Genomic DNA, 12,362 nt, shown 5'->3' with positions numbered 1-12,362 from the left:
CTAGTAACGTGGAAAAGCCAATCAAGATTGCAGGCCTGAGCCAGGCACCAAGCTCTAAGTAGAAAAGGCAGCCTGTTCTTTGGGAAGCGATGCTCCAAAATCACCAAGGAAGCAAGGTCCCGACGCAGGAGAGTGCGGTAGAAGTCCGGAGTGTCCGCCGCCCCACATGGATCAAGGGTGATTTGATCCATATAGTCTCTCCTGTTGCTTAAGGGCTCCATTAAACTGATAGGAGAAGACGGTGGAGTCCCGAGGATGACTCGAAGGGCCACATTTTGAATTTTATCTAGTTTCTTGAGGGCACAAGCGGGCGCCGACGCGTAAAGGGGACTAGAGTAATCCAGTCTGGAGCGTACCAGTTGTGTATACAGAAGCCGCAAAACCTTACGACCTGCACCCCACTGGGTACCCAAAACCGCTCGCAAAAGAGATCGGACACGTCTATATTTTTTACGAATTCCCCTGCGTGAACTTTGATCCGACAGATGGTTCCCAAAAACCATTGAGTTGGGAATATATAGAGGTACAACTAAATCTGGCTGGCGCGGGACCAATTTCGTTCAATATGGAGACTTTTTCAACTACATCGTTCAACCGTGGCGGCATCTGTCTCTAGTGGTGGCAACTATATTGCAATTGAATTTTTGCGCGAATCATATAAATTTACAAAATATAGATGGCGCTACCGCCTAATTATAAAGATGAATTTCGTACAGTCTTCTCAGAACAGGTCCCGCGTAACCTAGTTGTATTATTCCCAATTCAATGCCAAAAACCGACGTATTTGGTGTTCGCCAAATACATTAAAAAAAAACACACTATTAGCAGAGCCCTAAAACGTCCTAGCGTTGGGGAATGTACGAGTGACATATCCTGGCATCGTAGCTTCCAAGGTGGAAGAGACGCGGAACAGGTGAGCAGCTACTGTCAAAAATGGCTTAGCATTATTTTCAATGGATATTTTCGGTTTATTTTTCTAGCTTCATTGTGAAGCGACAAACAAGCATGATTGAAAGTGAAAATGACTCGGCCGTCTCACCTAACATAAATTTTAATTTTCTACTGGATATTTATGGAGAATCATATGAGGATCAGCTCAAAGTATATCATGCTGCTGAGAGTGAAGCTCTTTTGAAATTTAAGAAAAACTATAGTGAAATTTTAGGTTGTGAATTGGATAATACTAACAAGAATGCAAAAGCAATATCGTCTAAAGCACCTTTTGACAACAAATACTCTTTTAAACCAATGAATCAAAACTGTAATTTGGAAAATCAGAAATGCGATCTAAATACCCTCTATGATCAGTGTTTTGATTTAAATCCTAATGAACAACACAATGAGATATGGCAAAAGAAAGTTACTGTACCAGAACCATTCAACTTGACGTGTTATAACAACAAAACCAAAAGTCAGAAACTGGAAATCAAAGATGAAACCCAAACTTTAAAGAATTCTAATCACCCAAAACCAGTGCCTGCCTCTGTGTATTTGCCTTTGTATGGACTTATGCGAAAGCAGAATGAAAGGGATCGAAAGGAGCGCTTGGAAGAAAGACAGAAAAAACTTTTAGCCACTGTGAAACCTTTCAATTTATCTGTATCGTCAGATTCCAGATTAAAAAGTCTGTCATGTTCATTGAGTGATTTGCGGCGCTCACCTTTATTTGGTGGAAATGACAATTCAGATTTTAAGGAAAATAATATTAAACCCAAACCATTCCCAAAACACCTTTTTGATCTGAAGAAAAAACACACTATGGAAGTAACTGAGGAGTTGAGGAAAATCAGGATTAGAGCAAGGGCTGAAGAAATGCTTAAACAAAGCTCTCTGCCTTTCTCAGGTGATAAAATTACGCGAAAATGGAACTCTATGTCATCTTTAGGGCTCGTGAAAAAGAAAGAAAAGGAGGAAAATGAAAACAAGGGACGAGAAAAACGTTATTTCTTAGTAATAAGGCCAAAGTCAAGCATTCCAAATTATTCATCACAAATAACGCAAGCCAAGGATGCCACTAAAAATGAAATAAAATCTGTTGAAATAGTTGGGGAGAAAATTGAAAATCCTCGGCATGCACTGAAGAAGAAATCCATATTGGATTATGACAGATTATGTCAACAAAGCCAAAGGAACACAAACAAGAAGCAGCCCATATTGAAAGAACAAGCAAAGCCTTCATCAATAATTCAAAAGAAAGTTATTATGAAAGTTCGCTTGAATGAGCATCTTTTAAATCGTACAGACTTTAAAGCCAAACTAAAAGAAAGCCGGTGAGTGTTTTATTAAACCCACTATGCCTAAATGGGTGTATTAAATAACAATAATTCATGTTTAGGTTGGTAAACGGAGATTTCTGTAGGATATGTAACAAACGTTTAAGAACCTCAAGTAAAATAAATTTATTTCAGAAAAAATGATCTGATAAGGATGGAGCAATACTCTTTAGAAATTGAAGAAATGAAGGAAAGAGTTCGTCAAAGACCACTTTTGATTGAAAGACAGACTATGGATTCTTTAAGGAAGAGTGCTCAAAAGAAACTTGCGCAAGAAGGGCCTAAATTTTACACTAGTAAATGTCGTGAAGATTTGTCATCAAAGTCAGCTATGTCCGATGATGACAATGCCAAATCGAGTAGTCAGGAAGAGGAAATGGAACATTCCCTAGAAAGTGGTCTCAATTCTGAATCTCAAGCTGGGTAGCAAACCTAAAATTAAGGTTTTTTTTATTTACAAATTTGTCTAGTCAAGCAATTATGGCACATTTTGGTAATTGTTTTTACTTACAATTTTATATCATACAAATAATATATTAAATGTTATACACAATGCCTTTTATCAAATTAAATAATATATATTTTAATTAGGTTGTTCTTTTAACTCCAAAAAATATAACCAAATTAAAAAATTTAACTTTTAAAAAATAATTTAGATGAGGCTGAGATATCATTTGCCATGTTAGAATCTGAGTAATCTTCCATGTAATTACTAGATAGCAAAACCATCTCTTGGGGCTCACTCAACATCAGTAATTTGGTGTTTGAAGAGTCAGTAATCTCAGAAGACATTGACAAACATTCGGATTGATAAGAATCTGAAAGTTTATAAGTTTTTGGTGACAGAAATGATCTAAGAGTTAAAAAAAAACTTACATGGATGTGGGGTTTGATCTGAATTTGCAGTTACTGGTTGAGATAAAATGACGCAGTCATCGTGAAGTCCTTTTGTTGGTTGGATGATATTTAATACTAATTTCTACATCTTGTTAAAAAATCAAATTACCGTGAACTGTTAATATATCTTCGGAGGTTTGGCTACTCATCATTACTGATTTTTCAACTTCCACTCCAACATTTGGGGTATTTTTATTGGTCCCACAGGTCTGAGAAATTGGTATTTCTTTCTCATAGTGGACTCTTTGCTTATGAACATTTCGGCTTCCAATTTGGGAAAAACATTTTTGGCATATATTACAGGAATAGGGTTTTTGACCAGAGTGAACCAACAAATGCTTTTTCAAACTGGACAACTCAGCAAATCTTCTAGAGCATCCCTCTTTAGTACATAAATATGGTTTTTCACCTAAAATGTGAATAATTAGTTTTGTTGGAAAACATTGAGATTTGGAGGCAAGTCAGTCTAACCTGTATGAGTTCGCAAATGATTTTTTAAATTTCCATTGGTATTAAAACTTCTTGTGCACCCAATTTCGGGACATACAAATGGCTTTTCGCCGGTATGGGTTCTTCTGTGCACATCCAACGATTGTGGGGTATAAAATATTTTGGTGCAGTTTTCATAGTGGCATTTGAAAGCTTTGGACCCTCTAAAATTTAAATTTATTTCAGTAGTATATATAATTTTTATAAAATGTTATTAGGGGTATAATTCTTACAAATGTGTTCTGTAGTGATATCTATAATGAGCCAACCATTTAAATTTTCTACTACATTCTTGGAAGGAACAACTGTAAATTTTTCTTTTCCTTGGAATTGCATCAGTACTTTTAAGTTTATTCAAAGAATTTTTCACAGTTTGTTTTGGGGTAGGAACACCGCAACATATTGGAACTTAGTAAAGGTAAAACTTTTTTAATGTTAATTAATCCTTTGATTTCTTAAATAAAACCATGCAGTACTTTTTCTCTGTTGTTTACGTTCTGTGGCAAAGGTTTGTTCATCTTGCTTAGAAAGCTGTAATGCGATGCTTTCTTGCGTTGCTGCCACTAGATTTTGACGAGCAACTGCATGTAGTTCCTTTAAATAAATGTTAGTAACTGCAATTTGGTCAGATCTTTCGTCTGGTTCAACAAGTCGTTTTAATTCTGTATAACTTAGAAGCGATTCCTTCATTTTTAAGTGTTTTTAACAAACGTGTAATGACAAAATCCTTCTTTTACAAACGCGCGTCGGCCATTTTGAAAGAAAAAATAGGCCAAAATCCTTTGGTCTAAAAACGCAAAAATTAATTTAAAAAAATACTATTGTTTAAATGTTTTACTTTTCTAAGTTAACTACAAATTAAAAAATCAGATAAATTTATTTTGGAAAAAATTAAGAGATTGAAATTGCAATACGACATTTGTAAAATTGATAAAATCCCAGTCATTTAAATTTAAAAAATAAACGTATTTTCATTTTTATTCAAGGCAACGCATGCGTAGAATGTTAAAGAGGAGATTGGCTTCTTTCACAAGTATCACAACGCGAGTTGTTTCGTTTCAGCTTCACGTCCGTTTATCCCTTAAACTTTTATCTTTTTAATTAGTTTTGAATTAATTAAATCATTTTTAATCATGTCTCCTTTTAAAAACATGTAAAGTAAGACCTCGCAAATGCATAACTTTCGTTGATTTCTTAAATATATTTTATTTAATCACAAATGATTCCGAAAAAATCAACCCAGCAGGATCTAACGTTAATCATCAATATTTGATAGGTGTTTTTTTTTCTTTTAAAGTTTGTTTTACTGAGCATGAACTTTGGAAAATAACATACATATCTTGTATTAACTCCACTTTTTATGCATTGTTTAAACGTTATTTATATAACATGGGATTAAATGCGCTTTGATAATTAATACATTTACTATTCACAAAGGCTTAATTTGGTATCTCCGAGTCTCCGACTTAGGCCCAGATCCAGACGGCAGCTGGACCTTGATTTAATTCATTTTTTTGGGGAGGGTTTTGAGAATCTCCCGGGAGTCGATTCCTGGGAGGCAGCTGATGTTTTGGCTCGATAGGCGGTGATCGTTTCCATTCGAGTCACACACACTCAGTAGTGAGTTAGGCTTATTTTTGCTTGGACTTTGAACATGGAAATTACGAAATAGTTATGCAGCTTGTTATGAAATTTACCTCCCAGGGCTCAGGGAACTATGAAAAGACTCAGGGTGGTTCAAAACCCCAAATTTCTCATAGTCTCCAAGTTTTAGTTTCTAGTTAACTATTGAGCTGAAAGTGTTGATTTTAGATGATCTAATATCATAATCTTTTAATGTTTACTAGATCAAATAACTCTTTGGACATGTTCACTTCATCTGCTCGAGACCTAGAGCAAGTATATGATTTTGAAAGTGAAGATAACGTACAAAAATGGAAGGGACTACTAGTCAGTGCATTACAGAAAGTATGGGAGCTCTTTTTTCACATACCTATCCATTTAAATTTGTGATTCTTACAACCTACTTGTATTATAAGGTTCAGTACCAAGTTCACCCGTCATTAACTGCCAAAGAAGATGCTTTAAAATATGTGGAATCCCTTATATTTCGGTTATTGGGGATGTTGTGCGCCGCCCAACCTCACAGCGTTGTAGATGTTGAAGATAGGGTTCAAAGGACATTCCCTAATCCAATTGACAAATGGGCTATAGGAGATGCCCAGTCTGCTATAGAAAGAGGAAAAAAGAAATCTTCCTTAGTGCTTCCGGTTGACAAAATACATCCTCTTTTGCAAAAAGTATGATGAGTAACATCAACCAATTCAACTAAAATAATCTAATTGTATTAATTTTGAACTAAACTAGGAGGTTCTAAATTATAAAATTGATGTTCAAGTTACGCATTACATTGTTGCTGTTTTAGAATATATATCCGCAGATATATTGAAGGTGAATTTTAATCTAGCTGTATCTCATGCATTTCTCAAAATTTCTGTAATTAACGTTTCAAGTTAAAAAATTTTAGTTGGCTGGTAATTATGTTAAAAATATACGCCATGTTGAAATTACTTGTCAAGACATAAAAGTAGCCATGTGTGCTGATAAAGTATTGATGGATATGTTCTATCAAGACGAAGATGTCTCTCTAAGTATGGAAGAGGAGCCAGTTAGACGAACTTCTCTCACCTATGACGAAGTGGTTAAAGATATAATACATGAGGAAAAGCAGTATATTAGGGATTTGAATATGATTATCAAAGTTTTTCGCGAACCTTTAGCAAAGGCATTTTCTAGAAGCAAAGTAAGCCGTTATGAATTTCTGTAATGGGTTGTAGAATTTCCATTATTTATTTTATGCACTTTGGTTTAAAACAAGGATTTAGATATTATCTTCAGCAACATTTTGGAAATATACGACTTTTCTCAGACTCTGTTAGGATCCTTTGAAGATGCTATTGAAATGGCTGAGGAAAACCGAAACCCGGCCATCGGTGCCTGCTTTGAAGAAATGGCAGAAGTATGTATTGCTTTGGTATATTTTTTAAATTATATGAATTTATTTTATTTAATTTGCTTTGTTTTACTCGTAAGAATGCTGAATTTGATGTTTATGAAAAGTATGCTGAAGACATTTTAAATCAAGGCAGCAAAGAAAAGCTCGCGCAATTATTGCAATGTCCGGAAATTGCTCACGTTTTACAGGTATGCCAGTCACAATTTGTAACTTTAAAATTTCAAAGACTTAATTGTGCGGTTTTCCGATAGACTGCTGGTCAGGGTTTTATATTAGCGGTTAAGTATGTTTTACCAAAGCTGCTTTTGGGTCCTATATTTCATAGCTTTCAATACTTTGAGTACATAAAGGTAATTTACTTGTATTAACAGCAAATTTGGGTTTTTAATTTAACTTTTAATGATTTTGGTAGGTTTTGAAAAAGCTAACGCCTTCTGAGGAAGATCGGGAAAGCTTAGAGCAAGTTGAGGGCTTGCTACAGCCATTAAAAGCCGAGCTCGAACGCAAAGTCATTCTGCCCAAAAGAAGACCAGGGTATGTCTACTTTGAAATTATTTCTACGTTGACGCTTTCTATAATGGTAATTTACATCACTAGGGATGTTTTCGTACGTTCTCATGGACAAACAAGTCGACAGGCAGCCTTACAAAAAATGAATGAACTGCAAAAGAGTATAGATGGTTGGGAGGGCAAAGACATAGGGCAATGTTGCAGCGAAGTTGTCATGGGTAAGAATAAAATTAAATTTCACAGTTTTTGGATTAACTAATAATACTCCCTTTTTGTAGACGGAGTTTTGGGTAAAGTTGGCTCCGGAGGAAGACGACTTACGGAAAGACACGTCTTTTTGTTTGACGGACTTGTTATACTGTGTAAACCAAATAGTAAACGTTCGAGCGTGACAGGCCCCGCTGGGGAGTTTAGGCTGAAAGAGCGATACTTATTAAGGAAGATCGAGGTCATAGACAAAGAAGATGGAGAAGAGCTTAAAAACCAGTTTGAGATTGCTCCCAGGGACCAACCTCACATAGTTTTATTTGCCAAAACGCCGGAAGAGAAGTGCAATTGGATGGCTAATCTAATCATGTTAACTACCAGGAGTATGCTGGAAAGAAACTTAGACAGTATTCTTCAGGATGAAGAAAAGAAGCACCCTTTAAGGTTACCATCCCCCATCAGATACAGGTATATTAGAGAAATTGTGGCCTTACTTGTTTCTTATTTTGTAGATGCCTAAACTTCTAATGTTTTGTAAAACAGGTTTGCGGAAGAAGACTCTGAAACAAATATAATTTTTGAGGAAAATAAGAGCAATGCGGCTGGGGTTCCGCTAATTAAAGGTGCTACCCTTCTCAAACTAGTGGAAAGGTTAACTTATCATATGTACGCTGATCCCATGTTCCTAAGAACCTTCCTAACAACCTACCGGTCTTTCTGTCAACCTCAGGAACTATTAGATCTCTTGATGGAAAGATATCCTTTGATTTTAATTTTAAATATAGTTTTCTAGAATAAATAACTTCCTTAACCAATTTTACGTTTGATATTCCCGAGCCTTCAATTCCATCTCTTCCCGAAGCCTCCATGGATGGAATGGAGATAGAAAACTTCAAGAACTCAGTTCGGGAAGTGTTGAAGAAATTTAGAAAGGAATATAGTCAACCAGTACAATTTAGGTTTGTATTCTGTGTTATTATTTTCCAAATTTGCCCAAATATGTAACTAATAACTTTTTTCTCAGGGCACTCAACGTTTTAAGACATTGGGTTGATCATCACTATTACGATTTTGAAAGAGATCCTGCCCTTCTTGAAAAATTAAAGAACTTCTTAGCTAGTGTTAGGGGGAAAAATATGAGAAAATGGGTTGATTCCATCAACAAAATTGTTCAGAGACGGGTAATATTATTTAAATAAGGTATTTGTAGCATATTTTTTTCTAATTTAATTTTTTTTAAATTATACAGAGTGAATGTACGGAGGAAATGAGAGAAATAACTTTTAGTTATGAAAAAACACCCCCTCAAATTGAGTGGTATTTGTGCAATACTCCAGAAAAATTTGAGCTTATGACTGTGCGTATCTCTTAATGTATCTTATAAAATATCACATGCACAATATTTAATTTTGTATCTTTATAGCTACATCCAATTGAAATAGCCCGCCAATTAACGCTGCTGGAATTTGAACTATATCGTGCTGTAAAACCATCTGAGCTTGTGGGCAGTGTGTGGACCAAAAAGGATAAACAGAAAACTTCTTCTAATTTATTGAAAATGATTCATCATTCTTCTAGCGTAATATATCTATTTTTTTGTAACAATTTCAATTTATATTGCAGGGTTCTATATGTTATAAGTGTTTATTTTTACAGTTTAGTTTTTGGTTAATGCGCAGTATAGTAGAAACTGAGAACTTTGAAGAGAGAATTGCGGTGGTTTCCAGGGTCTTAGAAATTATGATCGTTCTTCAAGACTTGAATAACTTCACTGGTGTTTTAGAAGTTGTTGGTGCAATGAGCTCTGCTAGTGTTCATAGGCTTGATCACACTCACAGTGTACGACATTAAGAATTGTACTCTATAAAGTCTATCAGTATGTTAATACGATGTATAAATATATTGTTTGTAGGCTCTCAAGTACAGTTTAAAGAAAGCGTGGGAAGAAGCTCAGGAGCTGAATTCCGATCATTTTAAGAAATATCAGGAGAAACTACGCTCGATCAATCCTCCTTGCGTTCCTTTCTTTGGCATGTACTTAACGAACATTCTTCATATTGAAGAGGGAAATCCAGATTTTATATCCAATTCGGAGAGTTTGATCAACTTTAGCAAGAGGCGGAAGGTTGCGGAAATCACCGGGGAAATTCAACAGTATCAAAATCAGCCATACTGTTTAATGGTTCAGAATGACATTAGAGTTGGTTTTTGTTTTTATATATACCCTTGTTTATTCAATTTTTAATTGAATGGTTTCTAAGTTATCTTTTCTTTCTTAGCATTTTTTGGAAACTTTGAACCCGTTAGAAAACCGAACTGAAAAAGAATTCCATGATTATTTATACAGTAAATCTTTAGAAATTGAACCTAGAGGATGTAAACAGCTTCCAAAATTTGTAAGTTACTTTTTTTATTATTTTTTAAAAGTTAATTAGTATTATTAATTTTTTTTTAATTTGTTAAGCCTCGTAGATGGCCAGAGTTGCCTTTAAAATCACCAGGTATAAAACCTCGCTTATCAGGCCGGGGTCATCCCCCAATTTCCTTACCAAGTGATTTGAAAATATTTAGCCAAAGTAGTCAGCATTTGAATCACGAGGAAGAAGATTCCCCGCGTGTTCTGACACCCCCTACACCTTCCACCCCTTTAACCCCTCCTCATTCTGCCAATACCCTGAATAGTGATCACAGTGTCTTCGCTCCTGTCATCATTGGAGCTGGTAAATTTATTCATTATCCTCATGTTTTCTTTGAGTAAGAGAGAGGTTTTCACTTTAAAAACTCCTTTTTGTAATATAGGAATGGGTGCTGCCGCAGCTGCCACTCCTTATTCAGTATCGGAATCTGTCGGCCCAGTTCCTTCATCTCCTTCTCCTTCAACTATTAGTTTTGCCAGTATATTTAACAAGAATCAGCAACCGCCCAGTTCTTTGCCACCAGCGACGCATCCCCCTCCGCCTCTGCCACCTAGACGGAAGAGGGAACCATCCCTAGGAGAAACATCACCTAAAGTTAAGCAAGCCCCCGATGCTCCATTGCTGCCGCCTAGAGAACTTAGTCCTCCTCCCTTGCCACCGAGAAGGGACGCTGGAGCTACTGGCGGAACCTTGCCCAGGATGCATTCCTCGTCCCATATTCCTCCTCCTTATAGACCTGGATTTCCCGGTGACGTGACTTTACCCAGGCGCAATTCCGCTTTGGAAATGACATTGTTGCCACCACCTCCGCCTCGGCGACACTCTCAAACGTCAGTTAACGGTCCAAGTCACATTCCGAATTCGTCAGTTTTAACTTCGGGAGCTTCTTCCGCAAACTCTACTTCTCCTTTTGGAGCTGGACCGCCTCTCTCTCTACCGCCTCCCTTACCACCTCAGTCGCTTCAGTCTACAAGTACAGTTTTAGGTGCCAGTGGTGGTAATGGCGCTGCTCCGACTAGTCTGCCCATTCATTCGAGAACGCCTCAGTTACCGCCTAAGACTTATAGACAAACCCTATTAATGAACAATCACACCGCTGCTAGGTAGCGAATAGCTTAGTCAAAATTACAAATATTAAACTATTATAATACCAATAATTCAAAATTATCATTTTTTTAGAATGAAATCAATGTGTCACGTATATTATTATATTTCGTAATTGGATTGTTTTATCTATATAAGCCAACAACGAAATTAGAAAATTTGTTTTAAAATTTATAAAAGTATGAAGGCTTGTGCTTCTGAAAAATAAGCTATTTTCAAATGAATTATTCGATAAAATTGGTTCTAAAAAATAGTTTTTACAAATGCTGGCAGCGATATTATTTTTGTATTTAATGTTTTCTCAATTTGTAAAAGAAGCCGATTTCGTAAGATAGATTTTAATCTGTAAAAAATAATCAAGATGAAATAGGTAGAAGAATTTACATTGGAAGGTTTTAGTCATTTGTGGCAAACAATATTAAACATGATTTCAAATTATCTTTATTTACCCAATTAAATTTTAGGTTTATTTTCTTCCCATTAAAAATCCTGTTTGTTTGGAATGGCTTCTTTAACACTAAATCAAAAAACCTGTTCATCAGGAAAATCTTAAATTTTCATTTTGGGTTTTAAATGTCCGCGTAATGAAACATTCTACTGAAAATTTGGTTTTTAAATTGTTGAAAGATATTGTAAATGAGACTTCACTTAGTAAACAACATAATTTAGGGCTAGACTTTTGTATCATATTTAGTAAAATTTGTTTTATTTTTTATACCCTTCAAAAGGGCTGTGATTTGATAACTTGCAAGAATGATTTATTAAGGAAACTGGCAAGGTTAGTCTCGTATAAATTAAATATATCATGTGCTAGCTCCTTTTCTCCACTCATTATAAACCACAGAATAAATTAGTTGGGAAAACTAAGCCAAAATCCAGATATCCACGCTCAGGCTTGGTTTCTCTTTTGTATATTTCTATTTTCTTTGTATGATTTGTACAAATTTAAATCCAACAATTATAAAAGAAATCTTATGTACAGAAAAATGTGAACAATGTTAAAAATGTTATACTAAGGAATTGTGAACATAAAGGTCTAAATTATAATTTGTGATTGCGTTTTTCATAGTTTACATTCCGTTTCTTAAAGGGATCCCTCACTCACAACAGGCGAAGGCATAGGGGTCACAAAAAAACTGGTTTTGAAGCACACTGCAAGTCTGGATTTTATGTTACCCCTACGCCTCCCCCTGTTGTGAGTGATGTATCCCTTTAACCATGTGCAATAGCAATATCCACAAAATTACGTGGCCTTCTTGTTAACTGTTTTTTCCAGGGTTATACTATGCTTCCCGAGTTCTCCAACCACAGAGCTAATGCATTGGTACATAAGGAAGCTTGACTGCACTATCTCAAGCACAAGCTGGGCAGTCGTGGCTAATTAATTGTAAGGCCTATTACCATATGTAACATAATTTCTCATAAGTATGCTACTAGCTCTAATTCTTC

General features: G+C 35.6%; 3 protein-coding genes across 8 annotated transcripts; 2 read left to right on the top strand and 1 right to left on the bottom strand.

The window, feature by feature from the left end:
* Nucleotides 1-838: 838 nt before the first annotated feature.
* LOC149936195 (protein FAM161B-like) lies at nt 839-2,850 on the top strand. Its single transcript, XM_090154386.1, has 3 exons — nt 839-913; nt 981-2,270; nt 2,409-2,850. Exons 2-3 carry the CDS (start codon nt 1,006-1,008, stop codon nt 2,698-2,700), a joined length of 1,557 nt encoding a protein of 518 aa, XP_090010512.1. The 5' UTR covers nt 839-913; nt 981-1,005; the 3' UTR covers nt 2,701-2,850.
* On the bottom strand, nt 2,563-4,423 carry LOC149936194 (uncharacterized). Its single transcript, XM_090154387.1, has 6 exons — nt 4,136-4,423; nt 3,893-4,067; nt 3,642-3,823; nt 3,280-3,579; nt 3,150-3,218; nt 2,563-3,091 (listed from the first exon to the last, which is right to left on the bottom strand). The coding sequence occupies exons 1-6, from the start codon at nt 4,347-4,349 to the stop codon at nt 2,907-2,909; spliced, it is 1,125 nt and encodes a 374-aa protein (XP_090010513.1). The 5' UTR covers nt 4,350-4,423; the 3' UTR covers nt 2,563-2,906.
* Nucleotides 4,424-4,706: 283 nt separating this feature from the next.
* On the top strand, nt 4,707-11,960 carry Sos (Son of sevenless guanine nucleotide exchange factor). Of its 6 annotated transcripts, none has more exons than XM_090154384.1 (20): nt 4,707-4,817; nt 5,507-5,627; nt 5,699-5,959; nt 6,027-6,110; nt 6,187-6,462; nt 6,538-6,678; nt 6,753-6,863; nt 6,927-7,025; nt 7,088-7,403; nt 7,464-7,860; nt 7,936-8,148; nt 8,214-8,351; nt 8,417-8,573; nt 8,642-8,749; nt 8,816-8,971; nt 9,049-9,231; nt 9,305-9,592; nt 9,672-9,788; nt 9,857-10,112; nt 10,192-11,960. In XM_090154384.1, exons 2-20 carry the CDS (start codon nt 5,526-5,528, stop codon nt 10,914-10,916), a joined length of 4,128 nt encoding a protein of 1,375 aa, XP_090010510.1. In that variant the 5' UTR covers nt 4,707-4,817; nt 5,507-5,525; the 3' UTR covers nt 10,917-11,960. The 6 variants fall into 6 exon arrangements, with proteins under 6 accessions (XP_090010510.1, XP_090010506.1, XP_090010508.1 ...); XM_090154380.1 differs by having other exon boundaries at nt 4,714-4,935; XM_090154382.1 differs by lacking the exon at nt 4,707-4,817 and adding an exon at nt 5,098-5,279.
* The last annotated feature ends 402 nt before the right edge of the window (nt 11,961-12,362 follow it).

Source organism: Leiobunum rupestre, chromosome 7 (assembly GCF_980474605.1).
Source record: "Leiobunum rupestre chromosome 7, qqLeiRupe1.1.hap1, whole genome shotgun sequence".
NCBI classification, from domain to species: Eukaryota; Metazoa; Arthropoda; class Arachnida; order Opiliones; family Sclerosomatidae; genus Leiobunum; species Leiobunum rupestre.
Note: the sequence above shows the minus strand (reverse complement) of the source record. Positions and strands in the feature narration are given on the sequence as shown.